This window comes from Globicephala melas, chromosome 4 (genome assembly GCF_963455315.2).
Source record: "Globicephala melas chromosome 4, mGloMel1.2, whole genome shotgun sequence".
Lineage (NCBI taxonomy): Eukaryota > Metazoa > Chordata > Mammalia > Artiodactyla > Delphinidae > Globicephala > Globicephala melas.
The window spans coordinates 126,904,223-126,926,228 of NC_083317.1; the positions used below are offsets into that span (position 1 = coordinate 126,904,223).

General features: G+C 37.0%; 1 protein-coding gene across 4 annotated transcripts in view; it reads right to left on the minus strand.

Moving 5' to 3' along the window:
- Nucleotides 1–22,006, minus strand: part of ARMC8 (armadillo repeat containing 8) — a 106,585-nt gene that overhangs the window by 64,877 nt on the left and 19,702 nt on the right. For 3 of the 4 annotated variants that reach the window (XM_030873404.2, XM_030873402.2, XM_030873400.2), the window contains exons 2-5: nucleotides 20,743–20,819; nucleotides 4,821–4,892; nucleotides 3,326–3,468; nucleotides 3,124–3,221 (exon numbers count right to left, since the gene is read on the minus strand). In XM_030873404.2, coding sequence (XP_030729264.1) covers nucleotides 3,124–3,221; nucleotides 3,326–3,468; nucleotides 4,821–4,892; nucleotides 20,743–20,819 — 390 coding nt within the window. The remainder of the gene's footprint in view (nucleotides 1–3,123; nucleotides 3,222–3,325; nucleotides 3,469–4,820; nucleotides 4,893–20,742; nucleotides 20,820–22,006) is intronic. The other variant, XM_030873403.2, reaches the window with a different exon arrangement.

Genomic DNA, 22,006 nt, shown 5'->3' on the forward strand with positions numbered 1-22,006 from the left:
CCTAAATACTACTCTCTGTCATTGTCCCACCTAACACTTTTCACGGATTCTCCACTGTCTCTGAGGGATAAAACTGTTTCACAATTTAGGTATTCTCTCTGTGAAAGTCACGTTAATGTCCCTGTGTCTTAATTTTTCTTATGTAAAGAAGTTAAGTTTGTGTAGACTAGTGTTCTCCAAATTATGCACCACAATCCATTAGTGGGTCATGAAATCAGTTTAGAGAGGGAGGAGGAAGGAGCTAAATCAGTTAACCAGGATCAATTTCTCCCCCATTACTGGGCTGGGGGTTGGGGAGAAACTTATAGGGTAAAGAAGATGGGTGATTGGTTTAATTTCTTTGTAAACATGACAATTGGACTTTCAGGAAAACAGATGGAGAGTCCTTCTATGTGGAATGTTTTGAGGAGGATGTCCCCATTTTAGAAGTGCTTACAGTTAACCAGTGGTTCTCAAAGAGTGGTCCGTGGACCAGTAGCATCTCAAGTTACTGGGAAACTTGTTAGAAATGCATATTCTCAGGCGCTACCCCACACTCACTGAATCAGAAACTCTGTAGGTAGAGTCCAGGGTTCTGTGTTTAATGAGCTCTCCAGGCAATTCTGGTGCATGCTCAAGTTTGAGAACCAGTGTAGTAAACAGTCTTTGGATTTATGAGGCACAGCTCCCTGAAGAATGCTGCACAAATCCCTGAGGTATAAAATTGAGATGTTTCATAATTTAGAGCCTCCCTGTTGTGTGAGGTGACCCACAAACCTCACAGACCTTATGCATCATTACAAGCCAAAGGAGCAAGGGCCTAATGCAGGAAAAACAAACTATGGAGGTACATGGCATGTTCCCTCTCCCTGCCTGCTTTGCCTGTGCCTCTTGACTGCTTATACTCTTGAAATACTTGTAAAACATGATTCTGGACAAGATCTCTGATTCATTATGTGTCCACTTTGAAACTCTGACATTCTGTGTGTCAGCTCAGAGAATCACAACCAGCATTTTTTTTTTAATGAAAAAGGATAGAACAGAAATCAGAAGGCACCACATTTATGGAACTGTTTTGTGAAGACTATCTCAGGATGTTCCACCACCCCTCCCCCCCTCCCCTTTCCACCCCCCACACACAGTATGGCAGTGGAAAATATCATTCTTACTGTGGACTGTGGATAAGAGTTTGAAAAATACTAGTCTGGATAATTTTTATTAAGAAAGCCCCAAGTAATCAACAGATAAAAACACCCCCTAATACTCCCTGAAGTTTTTGAAAACCACTGAATGACTCTAAAGATCTTTAGATTCTCTCACACATACTCTGATTCTAGCCTGGTAAGTAAGCCTCTAACAAGTTGCTTCTGGTTCACCTCTCCAGCCGAAATGAACACGGATTCCCTTCCTGCATTAGACTATTCTGTCCACTGTCCTGCATATTCTCTCTTACACAGATGTTTCCTAGAACAGCTTCTTTTCTCTCCGCTTCTTGAAATCTTATCCATTATTCAAGACCAGGTTGAATTCTACCTTCTCTACAAAGCCTACTCTACTGGATTTAACCTATAGTGAGTGCATTAAATATACTCCTTAATTTGTACCTATTAGGAAATTAAGAAGGGTCTTTTTACAAAAACCAAAAGAAAAAAAACAGCTTACAAATTCCTCAAGATCTGAGACGATCTTTAACTTCTTTACAAAGCCTAGAACGTTTGATATTTGCAAATTAGCAAGACTTCAAACACTTCTTGAGACTTTTCTACAACACAGTTATCACAGTTAAGATCAGTTTTGAGATGCTAAATATGGGTTGGCCAAAAGGTTCGTTCGTTTTTTTCCGTTAAGATGGCTCCAGTAGCACTTTGCTGTCTTTAACTTTATTGAAAACAATTTTGTTAGATCGTATGTGACAGCTGTCATATCAGTGTGCATTTAAAAAAAGACTTATCAAAATTGGTGAATTTTTGTGTAGTCATTTTAATATTGAAGATGGAAGAAAAAAGGCAACATTTTCGGCATATTATGCTTTATTATTTCAAGAAAGGTAAAAATGCAACTGAAACGCAAAAAAAGATTTGTGCAGTGTGTGTAGAAGATGCTGTGACTGAACATGTCAAAAATGGTTTGTGAAGTTCTGTGCTGGAGATTTCTTGCTGGACGATACTTCATGGTCGGGTAGAACAGTTGACAGCAATTGAATCAAGACATTAGCTGAGAACGATAAACGTTATATCACGTGGGAGGTAGCCAACATACTCAAAATATCCAAATCATGCCTTGAAAATCATTTGCACCAGCTTGGTTATGTTCACCGCTTTGATGTTTGGGTTCCACATAAGTTAAGGATAAAAAACCTTCTTGACCGTATTTCCACATGCGGTTCTCTACTGAAACATAATGAAAAAGTTCCGTTTTTAAAACAAATTGTGGTGGGCAATGAAAAGTGGATACTGTGCAATAATGTGGAATGGAAGAGATCATGGGGTAAGCAAAATGAACCACCACCAACCACACCAAAGGCCGGTCTTCATCCAAAGAAGGTGATGTTGTCCATATGGTGGGATTGGAAGGGAGTCCTCTATTATGAGTTCCTTCCGGAAAACCAAACAAGTAATTCCAACGAGTACTGCTCCCAGTTAGACCAACTGAAAGCAGCACTAGACGAAAAGCGTCCAGAATTAGTCAACAGAAAACGCATAATCTTCCATCAGGATAACGCAAGACCGCATGTTTCTTTGATGACCAGGCAAAAGCTGTTACAGCTTGGCTGGGAAGCTCTGATTCATCGGCCGTATTCACCAGACATTGCACGTTCAGATTTCCATTTATTTCGGTCTTTACAAAATTCTCTTAATGGAAAAAATTTCAATTCCTGAAAGACTGTAAAAGGCACCTGGAACAGTTCTTTGCTCAAAAAGATAAGAAGTTTTGGGAAGACGGAATTATGAAGTTGCCTGAAAAACGGCAGAAGGTAGTGGAACAAAAGGGTGAATACGCTGTTCAATAAAGTTCTTGGTGAAAATGAAAAATGTGTCTTTCATTTTTACTTAAAAACTGAAGGCACTTTTTGGTCAACCCAATAAATTAGAAGTATGCTGTTAGTAAAATGTAACTGATGATTCAAAAACACCTAAAACTCACTGTATACAGTAGTTCCTCTGGAGTAACGGGACTGGTGAAGATGGTGCGCAGGCATCGGAGGCAAGCTTCAATGAACTTCAGGTCTGGGGACAGTAGTCCTATTAATAGAAAACAGATTTGAGACTCATCCTTTCAACTCATATTTAAAACTCTGCAAACTGATTCTAATTTTTACTTGTATAAAAATGACTTCTTTACATACCTTGCAGTAAGGCAGGGATAATATGGCAATCGAGTAGAGACTTAACATTGTTTTCAGTACCCATAGCAAGACTTCCCAATACCACTGCACATTCGGTTTTCAACTCTGTGCTTGAGGTTTCTTGCTGAAGCAAGTACAATAATCTAAAAAGAAAGAACTTGATAAACAGAAGAGACTAAAAAACTTAAAAGTAAACATTAGCTAAAAGTAATGTTACAGAAAAAGGCTACCAATACATCCCACACACTGAAAATATGGTTGGCGAGCTTATGGAGGGCTAGGAAATGGTCATATTTTTATATAAGCTGTTACTTTAATAATGGAATATCGAGTGGGGGTGGATCTAAAGAGATTTTCTTCATTTTGAGCAACAGAACTATCATATAATCTTAGTTTATCAGAACTGTGACTCTGAAAGTTGTCCACAAGTGATCTCTGTGGAAACAGCAGCACCACAGTCCACGTTATCTGCCACTCCAGGATATGAAGACTCCCAAAGCCAAGTGCTGCCGGATCTTAAGGACCTTGAATACCCAATACTGCAGTTCAGAGATCACAGAGATCTAGCCTAGAGGGAATATTCAGAGTCCTTGTGCTGCTCTTCAAGCAAGGGAAGCTCTCTTCTTTCTCCAGTCCTCCTATTTGGGAGATCAGAAGATCCTATTTCTACTCCAGGCCAGCCTGACAAATAAATACTCCCCAAATTCTAATCATCCACCACTTATGCCCATCTCCTTTATGTTCTAATGTAGAACCTTCATGTTCTCTAAAGCATATTTATATATACTGAGCACTAATTCCCTAAGAAAGGCTGCTGACAGCTTTATAGTGACCAAAGGTCAATCACGTTAAAAACAATAAAACCATTAATCCTATATTAAAAGATAGAAAAGAAGAAAGAGAAAAAAACAAAACATTAAAAAATTCTGAATGAAAAACTTACAGCAATTGCACATAAAACTTAGTTCTGGGTAGCAAAGGCAAAGAGGAAGTTATACAACTGTCACTGTCTACCAAAAGGAAGCTTATTAGCTTCATCAGAGGAAATCAAACTTTCTATGTTAACTTAAAAACCAGCAAATTCGAAAAATTAGAAATTAAAAAAGCAGGGTTAAAAAACCAAGAATTTTTTTTAAACTCAAAAAAGGTTTTGCGAATCCTAATAAATTATTATCCAATCATACAAAAACTGCCAGAGTGCAAAGGAGACAGGGAAGATTCAGGCTGGTGTACACTGCTTATCTACACAACACATCCTTTTATTGCAGGGTCAATGATCTTCCTGAACCTCTAAAAAGTATTAATACATTTGTTTCATATTCCATTCCCTGGTACCTTAATTGTTTTTAAAGAGATGCTTCATATACTTCAAAGCATTTATTTAAAAAAAATAAGAACAGACAATACAGAAAAAAGATAGGTCTTATGGTTGAGAATGAGAAATACATTCAAAACTTAGTATGAATAGCAGAAAAGGGGATGACAGCAAACTTACCTCGGAACAGCTCCTAGAACAATGAGGTTGGCTTTCTGCTTGTTGTTTCCAATTACAGCATTTTTCATGTCTCTGAATTCAGGGGAAAGAGAAAAGGGTAAGGTATGTTGAGACATCACAGAAAAATAAAAGATCAATGCATCCCACTTTATCTTTATTATGCAACATCTTGGATTGGCAAGTACAGAAGTTAGGGACAAAGTGAAAACACTGACGCTTTTCCACCTGGAGTGCCAAAGAGAAGGGACAGAGATAGGTACCTTATAAACCTGGGGCTGTAAAACAGGAGAGTAGCAAGGTGGGGGGAGGGGGGAATGAGAGACATCTTGAGTATTGGCAAAAGACTTCCAATACAAAGGAAGTTGAGTTCTTCAAAAAGGCTACCAATCCTTTGAATAAAAAGAAATATAGGCCATCTTCTCACGCACAGCTCTGGGAGTAGGGAGTAAAAGCAGCCAGCCGACAGAACAGATCTGGTCTTGTTTCAGGGACAATGACTTTCCTTTTTTCCTTTTCTTCTGAATTCTCTGGACTGAATATTTCTGATTCCATTTTATCTCCTTTATTGTCTTATTAGCTGTACCTCTTTGGGTTTTGTTTTGTTGTTTTTCAGTGGTTGCTTTACAATATGCATCTTTTAACTTAACACAGTCAATCTTCAAGGGATACTGTCCCATTTCATGTGTATTTTAAGAGCCTTGCAAGCATATACTTCCATCTTCCCATCCATTCTTTGAGCTGCTGTCATAGTTTTATTTTTAAATTAGTTAGAAGCAACATAATATACTGTACCTTTTTTTTTTTTTGGCTGTGCTGTGAGATCTGTGGGATCTTAGTTTCCCCACCAGGGGTTGAACCCATGCCCCCTGCAGTAGAAGCACGGAGTCCTAACCACTGGACCACCAGGGAATTCCCTATATTGTATTATTTTTGATTTAAAAGCCACTTATCTTTTAAGGAGATTTAAAAATAAGAAAAAATCTTTTATATTTCCCATATATTCACCAGTATTTTTTATTCTAGCTACACTCAGATCTTTATTTCACCAGGAGTAACACTCTATTCCATAAAAAGAATATCAATGACCAGTTGGTTCACAAACACATGGTTGTTCCCAGAGAAAATACAAACAGCTCAAAATAAGCCCAGTACTAATAAAATGTTTAATTAAAAAAACTTACGCTAATTGGTCAGTAGTGCTATCTTAATATAGAACATTAGAACACTGTGATTCTCAAAGTATGGAAGAAGGTATCAGAGACTCCATGGGCATTTCAGAAGTTTAAGAGAGAGTCTGGAAATTTCTGGCCATAGTTTTAAAATAGAAAGCCTTTTTTGCACAATCCTAAAGAAAATCATATTTTTCAGTACTGTACCTGCCTTGTAAATAAAAAGGAGACTATACTTTTTTTTTGAATTTTATTTTTTTGTACAGCAGGTTCTTATTAGTTATCCATTTTATACATATTAGTGTATATATGGCAATCCCAATCTCCCAATTCATCCCACCACCACCACCCCCCACTCCACTTTCCCCCCTTGATATCCATACATTTGCTTTCTGCATCTGTGTCTCAATATCTGCCCTGCAAACTGGTTCATCTGTACCATTTTCTAGTTTCCACATATACACGTTAATATACAATATTTGTTTTTCTCTTTCTGACCTACCTCACTCTGTATGACAGTCTCTAGATCCATCCACGTCTCTACAAATGACCCAATTTCGTTCCTTTTTATGGCTGAGTAATAGTCCACTGTATACATGTACCACATCTTCTTTATCCATTCATCTGATGATGGGCATTTAGGTTGCTTCCGTGTCCTGGCTATTGTAAATAGTGCTGCAATGAACATTGGGGTGCATGTGTAGTTTTGAATTATGGTTTTCTCTGGGTATATGCCCAGTAGTGGGATTGCTGGGTCATATGGTAGTTCTATTTTTACTTTTTTAAGGAACCTCCATACTGTTCTCCATAGTGGCTGTATCAATTTACATTCCCACCAACAGTGCAAGAGGGTTTCCTTTTCTCCACACCCTCTCCAGCATTTGTTGTTTGTAGATTTTCTGACGATGCCCAATCTAACTGGTGTGAGGTGATACCTCATTGTGGTTTTGATTTGCATTTCTCTAATAATTAGTGATGTTGAGCAGCTTTTCATGCGCGTCTTGGCCATCTGTATGTCTTCTCTGGAGAAATGTCTATTTAGGTCTTCTGCCCATTTTTGGATTGGGTTGTTTGTTTTTTAATATTGAGCTGCACGAGTTTATATATTTTGGAGATTAATCCTTTGTGCGCTGATTCGTTTGCAAATATTTTCTCACATTCTGAGGGTTGTCTTTTCATCTTGTTTGTAGTTTCCTTTGCTGTGCAAAAGCTTTGAAGTTTCATTAGGTCCCATTTGTTTATTTTTGTTTTTATTTCCATTACTCTAGGAGGTGGATCAAAAAAGATCTTGCTGCGATTTATGTCAAAGAGTGTTCTTCCTATGTTTTCCTCTAAGAGTTTTATAGTTTCTGGCCTCACATTAAGGTCTCTAAACCGTTTTGAGTTTATTTTTGTGTATGGTGTTAGGGAGTGTTCTAATTTCATTCTTTTACATGTAGCTGTCCAGTTCTCCGAGCACCACTTATTGAAGAGACTGTCTTTTCTCCATTGTATATCCTTGCCTCCTTTGTCATAGATTAGTTGACCATAGGTGCGTGGGTTTATCTCTGGGCTTTCTATCCTGTTCCATTGATCTATATTTCTGGTTTTGTGCCAGTACCATATTGTCTTGATTACTGTAGCTTTGTAGTATAGTCTGAAGTCAGGGAGTCTGATTCCTCCAGCTCCATTTTTTCCCCTCAAGACCGTTTTGGCTATTTGGGGTCTTTTGTGTCTCCATACAAATTTTAAGATTTTTTGTTCTAGTTCTGTAAAAATGCCACTGGTAATTTGATAGCGATTGCATTCAATCAGTAGATTGCTTTGGGTAGTACAGTCATTTCCACAATATTGATTCTTCCAATCCAAGAACATGGTATATCTCTCCATCTGTTTGTATCATCTTTAATTTCTTTCATCAGTGTCTTATAGTTTTCTGCATACAGGTCTTTTGTCTCCCTAGGCAGGTTTATTCCTAGGTATTTTATTCTTTTTGTTGCAATGGTAAAAGGGAGTGTTTCCTTAATTTCTCTTTCAGATTTTTCATCATCAGTGTACAGGAATGCAAGGGATTTCTGTGCATTAATTTTGTATCCTGAAAGTTTACCAAATTCATTAGCTCTAGTAGTTTTCTGGTGGCATCTTTAGGATTCTCTATGCATAGTATCATGTCATCTGGAAACAGTGACAGTTTTACTTCTTCTTTTCCAATTTGGAGTCCTTTTAATTCTTTTTCTTCTCTGATTGCTATGGCTAGGACTTCCAAAACTATGTTGAATAATAGTGGGGAGAGTGGGCATCCTTGTCTTGTTCCTGGTTTTAGAGGAAATGCTTTCAGTTCTTCACCACTGAGAATGATGTTTGCTGTGGGTTTGTCCTATATGGCCTTTATTATGTTGAGGTAGGTTCCCTCTATGCCCACTTTCTGGAGAGTTTTTATCATAAATGGGTGTTGAGTTTTGTCAAAAGCTTTCTCTGCATCTATTGAGATGATCATACGGTTTTTCTTCTTCAATTTGTTAATATGGTGTACCACACTGATTGATTTGCGTATACTGAAGAATCCTTGCATCCCTGGGATATATCCCACTTGATCATGGTGTATGATCCTTTTAATGTGTTCTTGAATTCTGTTTGCAAGTATTTTGTTGAGGATTTTTGCATCTATATTCATGAGTGATATTGGTCTGTAATTTTCTTTTTTTGTAATATCTTTGTCTAGTTTTGGTATCAGGGTGATGGTGGCCTCATAGAATGAGTTTGGGAGTGTTCCTTCCTCTGCAATTTTTTGGAAGAGTTTGAGAAGGATGGGTGTTAAGTGCTTCTCTAAATGTTTGATAGAATTCACCTGCGAAGCCATCTGGTCCTGGACTTTTCTTTGTTGGAAGATTTTTAATCACAGTTTCAATTTCATTACTTGTGATTGGTCTGTTCATATTTTCTATTTCTTCCTGGTTCAGTCTTAGAAGGTTATACCTTTCTAAGAATTTGCCCACTTCTTCCAGGTTGTCCATTTTATTGGCATACAGCTGCTTGTAGTAGTCTCTTAGGATGCTTTGTATTTCTGTGGTGTCCATTGTAACTTCTCCTTTTTCGTTTCTAATTTTATTGATTTGAGTCTTCTCCCTCTTTTTCTTGATGAGTCTGGCTAATGGTTTATCAATTTTGTTTATCTTCTCAAAGAACCAGCTTTTAGTTTTACTAATCTTTGCTATTGTTGTCTTTGTTTCTATTTCATTTATTTCTGCTTTGTTCTTTATGATTTCTTTTCTTCTACTAACTTTGGGTTTTGTTTATTCTTCTTTCTCTAGTTCTTTTAGGTGTAAGGTTAGATTGTTTATTTGAGATGTTTGTTGTTTCTTGAGGTAGGATTGTATAGCTATAAACTTCCTTCTTAGAACTGCTCTTGCTGCATCCCATAGGTTTTGGATTGTCGTGTTTTTATTGTCATTTGTCTCTGGGTATTTTTTGATTTCTTCAGTGGTCTCTTGGTTATTTAGTAACATATTGTTTAGCCTCCATGTGTTTTTGTTTTTGACGGTTTTTTCCCTGTAACTGATTTCTAATCTCATAGCGTTGTGGTCAGAAAAGATGCTTGATATGATTTCAATTTTCTTAAATTTACTGAGGCTTAATTTGTGACCCAAGGTGTGATCTATCCTGGAGAATGTTCCGTGCGCACTTGAGAATAAAGTGTAATCTGCTGTTTTTGGATGGAATCTCCTATAAATATCAAATAACTCTATCTGGTCTATTGTGTCATTTAAAGCTTCTGTTTCCTTATTTATTTTCATTTTGGATGACCTGTCCATTGGTGTAAGTGAGGTGTTAAAGTCCCCCACTATTACTGTGTTACTGTCGATTTCCTCTTTTATAGCTGCTAGCAGTTGCCTTATGTATTGAGGTGCTCCTATGTTGGGTGCATATATATATTTATAATTGTTGTATCTTCTCCTTGGATTGATCCCTTGATCATTATGTACTGTCCTTCCTTGTGTGTTGTAACATTCTTTATTTTAAAGTTTATTTTATCTGATATGAGTATTGCTACTTCAGCTTTCTTTTGATTTCCATTTGCATGGAATATCTTTTTCCATCCCCTCACTTTCAATCTGTATGTGTCCCTAGGTCTGAAGTGGGTCTCTTGTAGACAGCATATATATGGGTCTTGTTTTTGTATCCATTCAGCGAGCCTGTGTCTTTTGGTTGGAGCATTTAATCCATTCATGTTTAAGGTAATTATCGATTTGTATGTCCTTATTACCATTTTCTTAATTGTTTTGGGTTTGTTTTTTGTAGGTCCTTTTCTTCTCTTGTGTTTCCCACTTAGAGAAGTTCCTTTAGCATTTGTTGTAGAGCTGGTTTGGTGGTGCTGAATTCTCTCAGCTTTTGCTTGTCTGTAAAGCTTTTGATTTCTCCATCGAATCTGAATGAGATCCTTGCCAGGTAGAGTAATCTTGGTTGTGGGTTCTTCCCTCTCATCACTTTAAATATGCCATGCCACTCCCTTCTGGCTTGTAGAGTTTCTGCTGAGAAATCAGCTGTTAACCTTATGGGAGTTCCCTTGTATGTTATTTGTCATTTTTCCCTTGCTGCTTTCAATACTTTTTCTTTGTCTTTAATTTTTGCCAATTTGATTACTATGTGTCTCGGCATGTTTCTCCTTGGGTTTATCCTGTATGGGACTCTCTGCACTTCCTGGACTCGGGTGGCTATTTCCTTTCCCATGTTAAGGAAGTTTTTGACTATAATCTCTTCAAATATTTTCTCGGGTCCTTTCTCCCTCTCTTCTTCTGGGACCCCTGTAATGCGAATGCTGTTGCATTTAATGTTGTCCCAGAGGTCTCTTAGGCTGTCTTCATTTCTTTTCATTCTTTTTTCTTTACTCTGCTCCTCAGCAGTGAATTTCACCATTCTTTCAGGTCACTTATCCGTTCTTCTGCCTCAGTTATTCTGCTATTGATTTCTTCTAGTGTAGTTTTCATTTCAGTTATTGTATTGTTTATTTCTGTGTGTTTGTTCTTTAATTCTTCTACGTCTCTGTTAAACATTTCTTGCATCTTCTCGATCTTTGCCTCCATTCTTTTTCTGAGGTCCTGGATCATCTTCACTATCATTATTCTGAATTCTTTTTCTGGAAGGTTGCCTATCTCCACTTCATTTAGTTGTTTTTCTGGGGTTTTATCTTTTTCTTTCATCTGGTACATAGCCCTCTGCCTTTTCATCTTGTCTATCTTTCTGTGAATGTGGTTTTTGTTCCACAGGCTGCAGGATTGTAGTTCTTCTAGCTTCTGCTCGAGACTATACTTTTCATTAAAAGTTATTTCACTTTGGAAAATCAGATCAGTGGCACTCATGGTATATGGGTCATCAATACCATACCGACATCAGTCCATAGTTTCTGCTCTTGCGTTCATACCTCATTAAGTTTTCTAACATGGTCACCCCTAAGCACTTACATATTGAAACATTATAAATTATCTTTTTTTCATATTCCAAAATACATTCCCCTAATTACTTACTGAGATCTCTTTGACTTCTCTTTTAGGCAGCAGAGCTCTACAGTATACAGGAATTTTTTGCTGACCATGAAAGTTACAATTCTGAAAAAGTTCTGTAACTGGCAAACCATGATCTTATAGAAAAACACGAGTAGAAAGTGGGGGTGGGGGGGAGTTATTAAGAAAATCAGTGACTAAATGTTATCGTCAGCTTGTGTTTCCAGTACCAACCAATTTCACTGGCATTGAAAACCCTGGTAACAATAATTATAATACCCCTCTCCTTAATTACCTTCTTCAATTATTACAGAAAAATGCTGCTATGACGTAGTGGTCTGCTGAAAGCTGATTCTCCCCACAAATTTTTGAATAGCATTTTCACAAGTCTTGAGCCAAACACTGTACCTGTTAGTCTTCTTCCTTCAGCTCAGTGCTTGAGGGTGGTCTATTTTTCAGGTCCTTACCTCTCTCTCTGTAAATATCCCTCAGATCTTCCATATGGTTTATAGGGGATCAGCAGGAGTATTTTTTGTTTATGAGGACTAAGCTGAATGAAGTTTACTAAGGTTTTAACCAAGTTCTGATACATGATTATAAAATTATGTGATACTGAAGCTTCCCTGAGCAAAGCATAGTTGATGATAAATTGTACATCTAAGCTCCTGCCTCCTTATGGATGTCTGCTGTTTTCTTAGAGACCTGCTTCCCAATTGTCAGCTTATAGACCCTAACCTAGCAGTCTGTCATCTTCTTTCATCTTCTTCTTTTCTCTTAATGTGTTCTGCCTATACCAACACAGTACATTCATTTGTCCAGTAGCTGTCTATCTACTGAGGGTTTATTTATGCCAGGTGCCATTCTGGAGGTTCTCTCTATTCTGGAATTCCCAACCCTAACATTTTCTCAGATTTCTCCCCATTCTTCCTAAACGAAGCAGAAATGAGGTGTCCCCACCTTATAAACACAACCCAAATACCTCAAACTATGCCAGAGTAAATGTTTTTATAGACAAAAGCAAACAAAAACTCCAAAACCAACTTTCCAGTTCTCCTAATAGTTTGCAAAAAGGACACGAAGGAGGCAGCTGGTAGTTATAGAGTAATCGCAGGCTAAAGAGAACACAATTAATAAAATGGACCAATGTCTAAAGAAAACAATTCTTGCTCTGGCTCTAATAAGTAAAATATATCTATACTAGACAAGGAAGAGATGTTAACGCCCTGCAAATAAATTCTATTCAGTTGTACCAGAAGATCATTTCTATGAAAGAGTTAAAATCGAAAGAGACAATAATGAATACATATACTCATTTTTAGCAGATCTAAGTACAGGGTAAGATTCGATTTCAGAGCCAGCCAAATGAAGCTTCTTTCAGTTCCCAGAGTGTAGCTATTTTCTCTCTCTTTCATTTCCTTATTATTCCCTCCCTTATATCATTCCCTGGCCAATTTTACTCATCTTTCAGGTCTGAGCTTCTATGTCAGTGTCATCCTCCAGGAAGCATGCCCTGACAACTCCCAAGTCTGGGTTAGGTATCCCTCTTAGTGGCCTGTATCATAACATACTCATTACTTTTTTAGGAAAGAAGTCTGTCTCCTCTTCAGAGGCAAGAAACCAGTCTGACCTGGAAATATCAGAGAAGTTACTATCAATGGATCACAAAACATACCATATAGAAATCCGTATTTTTGTAAAATACAAACTCACAACTATCAAGATGGGAGCACAACAAAACTAGGCAGGGTTTACACATTGCTTTGAAGTTCACAAAGCATTCCATACCCATTATTTAATCTTCACCACAATCTTGAGTAATATTAACCCCATTTTACAGATGAGGAAGCTAAGACTTGGGTTTGGGCTCTTCTCAAAGCTCCACAATAAATGACAGAGCCAGTCTCAACCCATGTCCCTTATGCCAAGTGTTTTTTCCATTACCTCCAGTGATATCAGGCATTCAGAGAAAAGACAAAAGAATTTAGTAAATGAATTTCCTTTTTCCTCCTGTCTTTCAATTTACATTTTTATGCAAAATAAAAGCATATCTTTTAGGCAAAGACATCCTTTTCCCAGTAGATCAAAGAAATATATAATCTCAATCTCATGTCCATCAATCCTTAATATTGGAGGGGGTGGAATGCCCTACTAACATACTACTGAAATTCAACAATTACTTTTTGAGCTCAGCACTGTGCTAGGCTCTATGAAGGATACAAAAGCATCACATAATGAGATGTCTGATCTGAAGAGTTTACAATCTTTTTGAGATGACAAAAATAACACTAACAATGTAAGGCAGTGTATATTATAAATAGTGTGCTTATAGGGCTGAGAAAAGTAGATGATAAGACAAGCTTCACAGCTTTTGAAGCAATGGTAGGAACTAAGATAGACCTTAGAAAATGGCTAGGATTTGAATAAGTGGATGAGGAGGGCAAAAGGAACCATACTGGAAATGAATATGGCATACTTCTGGGGCAGTACCAGGAGCCAAGATTGAAAAGAAGGTTCCTTTTAAGGTGGAACATTAAGCATGGAACAAAGTTAGGAAAGTGAAAGGGAGAAGAGACAAACTAAAGGGGGATGGATTAAGGAGAAATCATGTTTTTGATCAGAAAAAGGACATGAAGGAAGCAATGACAATGGAAGATAAGCTGAATGTGGAATGGACTGGAATACAGATAATTCTAGAGTTGAGAGGCAACTAAACGGCTGATGCCCTTCCTCTGTGGTCCCAAGACCCTCTGTGCTTATCATTATCACAGTATTCACTAATCAAACTACAGTGAACTGTCTCTTTAGTTATCTGACTCCTGCATTAGACTTTTGGATCTCCCAGAGCAGTGACTAATTATTCACTCTTATATACTCCCATACTAGCACAATGCCTACCTAGCACCTGATAGGCACTCAATAAATGTTTGTTTAAAAAACTACTCAATCCATCCAGGTATCTGGTTATATGAGACTAAGTAGCAGCATAGGAACCATTAATAGAGAGGACATTTTAAGGAAGCAGTTAACAAGATGATTTGATAGGTTTGACAGGTACAGGAAATGTGATATGTGACATGTCTTGAGTGACTACTTCAAGTCTGGGTGCCTGGGTGCAGAGAACACTAGGCAGTTTGGAGAATAAATCCCTTAGCAAGACAAGGATCTATCTTGAATTTATACATACTGAATTATCTTTGAGATGAGATACGAATATCTGGGTAGAAAAGCTAAAATGTAAGCCTTGGGGATAGTCTACTCCTTGAGGATGGGAATAGAGGGGTCGATATTAAGACGTTACAAAAATGCATTTGGCAGAGAACATTTTCGGCTAAAATCTAGCTAGAACCTTAAATTTGCCCAGTAATAAATGGACTCAAAATGCACCCACTTTTACATGGAGGTTAACCTTTCTACTTCCTTTCTTTGCTCTGAAGGAGTTTAATTTTTAGTGTGGTAGAGAAAAAGGTCTTAAATATAAAAACGAGATGTGCAGTGCCTACTACAGCATATGTCTAAATCAGAGTATTATGATTTGTGATCAAAACCAAGAGAGAAAGTAAACACCACACTTTGTCATTAAAATAGTAGGAAAAGTAAAAAAAATAATAATTGGAACCTAGACCTGTTGGAGAAACAAAGTCTAAGTCAATCAGGTATGAGCATATTATTCCTAAACAGTCAAGACACCATAAATTTTAACTGAAAACCTAATTATCATCTAAAAATAGAAAATTATCTTTAAAGTCATTGACGGCTGGGGCCAGAAGCTAAAGATCAATGATGTCATTTTCATTTTGAACCAGTATGACTCTTCACTTACCTGAAGCAGCTCTTATTTGGAATACTACACATTCATTCTTGGTCTAATTAGCATGAAGTAGCCAAAGAGTACAGTAGATATGGAAAAGTACAGTCTAACGTCTGACCTACTTATGAAAACTCACTTTTCATAAGACATAAGGAAGAAATACGTATTTGTGGGTAGCTATAATAAGGCAACAGGGTAAAGAACTTAACAAAATTATTTGGACTTGGAAAATTACAAACTTAATCACTGCTCTGACCCTGTAATAATAATTATTATGATGTTCTTTTTGGAAAATGTAACATCCAAACATCCAAGTACAATAAGTTTCTAATATCCAGCATGGTTAAGGAATGAGATTATTCATATTCCAATCAAAATCACCATCATCATATGTGAATTGCCAATTTTAAAAGAAGTAGATAATGATGATCTATTATTCAAACTAAAGTTACTTTTAACATAAGGCTTTGATTCAGCAGGTACTTCAGAGATTTACAGTGAACTTCATTTCAAGTCAACTTAGGCAATTATTGTGCACCTACTATATGTATAAATTGAACAGAACTGAGAATTGACAGTAATTTAGTTCATTCTTATCAACAAATTACCCTGAGGTGTAGATTTCTGGAATGTAGGGTAGCGTCAGATACAGTTCCGATTTTTATAAACACTAGTTTAGGAGTTGTACTTAACTCTGTTTTATCAGAGTTATCAGCTGATTACAAATCACCTTACATTCTCCAAAAATGAAAAGTACAATGTAATAACTGCACTAATAAATGTAAAATATTTTTACAGTACATTAATAAATATTTTTAATATATGTAATCATTCCAAAGAACATCAGAAATGTGTTAGAACATTATGAATATGGAAGCATACAGTTAAGTGGCTTATAAATATGAAAAGATATATATACAGATATGCATACAAATATTCAGCTATTTTTGATGTTCAAAGTTAGTATCACATACATATATAAACAGCTTATATATCTGTACACAAAACTATGTCAATCTGATCTAACAATTTCTGGAAAATCTTGCTACCCTTTTAACCAGACTAACCTGTCTCAGAATACAAAGTTTTAAACAAGTAACTCTCAGAATCACTCCATTTCATTTGGTATTAAGGTCATCTTCACTTATGTTTACCTGTAACACTTCTGAAAGTAACTAACAGGACATTTCTTTTGAATTAGCCTAAAACTTATCCTTAATTTAAAATTTCCAAAAGCCAGAGGCTTCATTTTATGGGAGCTCATATCTTTAGGACATGCAAGAAAATGGAAAGTGCCTATATTCTATTGAAACCAGAGGTACATATTTGCTTGGAACCAGAGAATGAAGTACCAAAACCATTACCAAAATGAACTTATTTCATCAGTATATTAAAATACTTCAGAAGACACTTCTTAAAAATTGATACTTGGTGAAAACCACACAATTCTACAGTATCCACAACTGCCTGCCTTAGTTTACCAGAAACAGCCAATCTAGTTTTCTAGTTTGATTCAACTTTGAAACTACAAAGCCAGCCACATTTGCTTGTATCATCTTTTGCCTTTCAACATAGGGAATATCAACGTAAGGCCACAGGGGGATATCTGTTTATTTTTTTCACGGAGAATCACTAACGTCAAAACCAGATTCAGGTGCTCTAATTTAGGTATGTTAAAAAAAGCACAATATTTAAGCAGCTTTAACTCAAGGTCTACAAAAACATTTCAACAGTTATTCTTCTGCAACTATGAAATTTAACATGGTTGAGCTAATACCAGGGTAACTTCACCAAAAACATCCTGTAATTGTTTTTTTAAAGTCACACGCAGATCACCACACTAGAGGAAGCTGAAAATTTGCAACACGGTATAGTTTATCTGATGTACCTACTCTCTGTTGTAGTTGCAAAGGCTGTAGTTTATGACCTACACAGCTGATTGCCCTGTTCTCTCTGCTCATATCTGACTCCTATCTTACTCCATTAACTACTCAGTTACACATCTGAAACCTTGCTTTTCAGGACCTAATTCTGTTTTCAAACCTTTAGTATAATAGGACCATTCAAATTTATGCTAAATATTGTACTATAAACAAAAAAGTTGTCTCTAGGATAACTCCTCATTCTTTAACAATTAAACTTAAGCAGTTCTGATGTTTAATAGTATTCTTCAAAGGCATACTCACTGACTAGGTAAAACAGTCCTTCACAACATGGGTTATCTACAAAGAAGTTCCCTATATTTATGCATAGGTCTATGGCTCTAACTCAGCTGAGTAGATTAGTTAGAGGCCTTGATGAAAAGTTATTATTCATCTTTTATTTCTTCGATTTTGTTTTTCCTGCTAGTGAAAAATCAGACTAATATTGCTAGAAAAACGATAGAGCTCTGGTTGTCTCATAGCTAAAGCTAGTCATCAATTCTTTTTTATGTCCTTCGAATTGGATATTTTGGATTCAAAGCTGGTTACTTCAGCCTCTGTCTTTTCCTTCCCTAAAACCAGAAGGCTACCTTTGGTTGTTTACACTCTGTGGCCACCTTCCTTCTACCTGCCTCTTTTGGTCTAGTAATGGTCTCTGTATGACTGACTCAACGGTGGCTGTGTAATGTGTATTAAATAAAAGGAAAGAATTGGTCAATTCTCTTTTCCTAAACATCATTTTGGCTCCCCCTTTTCCTCTATCAATATTGTATTATTCTTGTATTAGACAAGGTTACTTAAAAGTAAATGTTAAAAATTTAACTCATTTTTCATTCAATTGACTACATACAATTAATCTTCAGACAGTAACAAAATTCAGGAAAGAATTAAGTCAGAAAGGATAATTTTTTCTCTCTGCGGTAAAGAAAGCTTTATCAAATCATACTACACACGCCCCCAGAAGGCCAAGTGAAAAGATTTTGGGTGATCTGTCCGTTTCAAACTCTAAATAGATTTTAGTATTTTAAGTAGCAATCACATTTACTGGAACGTGTTATCACTCAGATTTTCTTGTCTGAATCAAGAATTCTAGCTCCTCTCCCTCTTCTTCTCCTTCGGTGGGAATTGTTTTATCTCTGACATTTTTTTAGTTTTTCTTTCTCTTCTTTGAAAAGAATCACCTTATTTTTGAAGTTGTTTTAAATTAGGGTCAATAACTACTAACCATTTAAGTACCAATTTGTGGGTATCCACAACATACCAGGCACTGAATGTTATATTTGTCTTAATTCTTAACCACTTGGCAAGATGGGCAGTATTACTCTCTCTTTACAGATGATAAAGTTGACGCTCAAAGAAATCAAATAACCTGCCCAAGCACTGTACTAGGAAAGGACTCTACTAGGAAGTATCAGAACCAGGTATCCAACCTACCGTTGTCCAACTTGAAAGCCCATGCTCTTTCCACTCCACTATCCCTCCACACAAACCTTTCTTATCTTCTTAGCTGACAGCTAAGTGTCTTAGACTTGATAATTTTTTAAGAGGCACTAAGTCTATCAAACTATACCATAGCTAGTTTGAAATAATACACTCTTCCCAGTGGGTTTTTTTTTTTTTTTTGCAGTAGCGGGCCTCTCACTGTTGTGGCCTCTCCCATTGTGGAGCACAGGCTCCGGACGCGCAGGCTCAACGGCCATGGCTCACGGGCCCAGCCGCTCTGCGGCATGTGGGATCTTCCCGGACCGCGGCATGTGGGATCTTCCCGGACCGCGGCATGTGGGATCTTCCCGGACTGGGGCACGAACCCGTGTCCCCTGCATCGGCAGGCGGATTCTCAACCACTGCGCCACCAGGGAAACCCTTCCCAGTGTTTTTTATGCCTTATTTGATATTTAATCACCTTTAAAAAAGCTACAGTGTTTTTTGGTAAATGAGAAATTTCTAACAGTGACAACACTTGAATCAGCTACTCACATCAGATATGACTCAAGATACAAGTCTTTCACGCAGAATCCTTGACTGAGAAATTTAGCTTTTCTCCTAAACTGCCACAGAAGCAGTAATAATGAAAACAACAACAACAATAACATCATCTTGTATCATTTACTGAATACTTAATGAGTCTGACATTTCCAGCGGAACTATTTATTGAGGAATCTTAAGTGATATCTAGGATTAGCAATATACAAAGCTGTGTCTAGCTTTGTGTGGGGGAGTGTCTGCCTGTCTAAGAAAGAATGTCAAATTAAACCTATCTCTTCCACTAATTTGTGTGTGTAGGTACAACCCAAACTGATTTATTTAAGAGACAGATTTAATACCACTTTTCCTGGTATTAATCAAACTAGACTTAAAGGCGCTGATTAAATCATTATAGTCTCCCAGTTAAGGGGACAAAGGCAAAGTTAACATAATGAGAAAACAAGAAATATCATCTCCTGTTTCTGTAAACTGAGAAGATGTGAAGAGAAGGTGTCGAGTTTCCCAGGTGGATCTCCATCCAGCTCCTCACCTTCCCTTCTAGCTCAATTTGAAGAGTCAAGCAGCCTTACTTATCTAGCCTCTACTTTACAAATACACACTCTCAAGACGTCCCTGCTATAGAGCTTTTTTTTTTTGGAAGTGGGACGCATCCTAGCCTTGCCATGGTTGAGCAAGAGTTAAACTAAAGATGTTATCTTGCTGATAACACTAACAGGGTTAAGAAGAAAGGGACTCATTTGTGCCCTCACTGCTATCCCAAATGTATCTCATCCTGACCTTTTTTGGGTCCTCCTTCCCCAGGACACAGCTCAGCCCTGTGGGTGCTCCGTGTTTCCAACCCTATGAGTCAGTCGCCTTAGGCTAGACCTTCTTTCTTACAAGTAATGTGATAAGAGCATGAAAATCTGCTCTTAGGAGAGAGAATTCATCTTTCAATCATTTGCAATCTTATTGCACTTGTCCCACTTTTTTTTTTTTTTAAGAATAATCACCTCAGGTATGTTGCTTAAAAATATTTCCTCTCATTAAACATGAGGCAATTGTGGAGAAAAGAAGGGCATTTAGGTTATCAAGAGTTTATTTAAAATGTGGGAAAAAAAAGTTTAAATTTTCTAATGAGTGCTTTCTAAATTCTTGTATTTAGAACATCACTAGGAAATTCAAACCTTAAAGACAGTCAATGAGTTAACCAAAAACAAAGCAAAACAAGAAGCCCAAAACCCTGGTGACCTATTCTCCCACCCCCTTTCCGATTATCAAAGATAATCAGTTTTACTCTCTTACTTTTGCTGGATATTGAAGTCACAAAAGCATTCTCCAAAGTAAACATTTTTTAAAATGTAAAACAAGTATTCTACAAAAAATGAAGCTAACCATGTCAGTTAACTATCCAACGGACGATTCTTTATAGTACCATATTAAAGTCATGAATGTCAAGGGGTCTTTCCAAAACAGAAGAAAAAAGTTACAACCCTGCATTTTCAGAATTATAATACTTGACAGATTCAAACATGAAACAAACAAGACTTTTTGATAGACTCTTAAATACATACTACTTACATGACACCTTGTAGAACTTTCTGGGGATCAGGGTCAAATAGCCTGTCAACATAGTGGCGACTGCTAGCTGTTACTTCCTAGAAAGTGGGGGGAAAAATTATGACATCTGAAGCCGTGCAAATCACAAATTCACAGTATCACCCATAACATCAAACAGCTATATAATCTAACTTACGGTAGAAGCATTAGAATTTTTATAAATACTTATTATATTAAATCTATCTGAGAAAATCTTGTGACAAGATAAAACGTAAGATGGGGAAGAAAGAGATACCCGGTTCTCACTAAAAACATAACTAGACAGTGGGACCTTTGCAGTGAGCCCTGCAAGCTCTGCCGATGGAAGAACTGGGCGTTAAGTATTGAGAAGCAAGCTAAGTTTCTTAATTAACTGTTGGATGTCACCTACACACGAAAAAAACATGGGAATGTTGCTTCTGTTTATACCCACTAAAGGGAGGGAAAATCTGATTCTCAGCAAGGAAAAAAGGGTAAGGACTTCATGAACAGTTTATGAAGGGCAGTCTTGGTGCAAGAGGAAGACTCTCAGAGTGATGCAGAGGAGAGCTATACTGCTAGGAAGCAGACATATGCAAAAAATAAAAACGAATATAAAGGAGTTGTCACACTTTCTGTGAGGGAAAAAAAATTAAGAATTAGGATGATTTATCAGGTCCAAAAGAGCTACCCAGTCTGAACTGGCTAAAGCTGGGCAGACGAGGGAGAGCTAGAATATGAAGAGCAGGGGAGACACTTACCTCCTTTTATTTGTATTTTGGGGTTTGCACTATTATGTTATTTCTTGTAATACTTATTGGGGGGGCATACTTATTTTTTATATTTAATTTTCAATACTTAACATTATTTAAAACAAAGAACATGTTTAAGAACCAGAAAAAAAGAATTTTTGTCCCTTGCTGTTTCTTCCTGATGCCTGCTGGAATATGCTGCTCATGTACTATGACCCATTAGCAATAAATTATTATAGAGAGGAAGAAATACTTTTCCAGTTTACCCAGAACCCCTGATCAGAAAACAGTTAACTGCTAAGACACAGTGCCAGCTTAAAATTCTGAATCTCCAAAAATAACTCTGGAAAAAATTCTATAAACTCAAATTTCCTGACAATATAGCTAATCCAAAATCAAAGTGTATTTTCACATTATGAGCTTGCAACCAAAATACCCTTGTAGGCAACTCAAGTACCCACTTTTAATACATACTCCATTTCTAAAGAACAAACTGGCAGCAAATAAGCCAAACT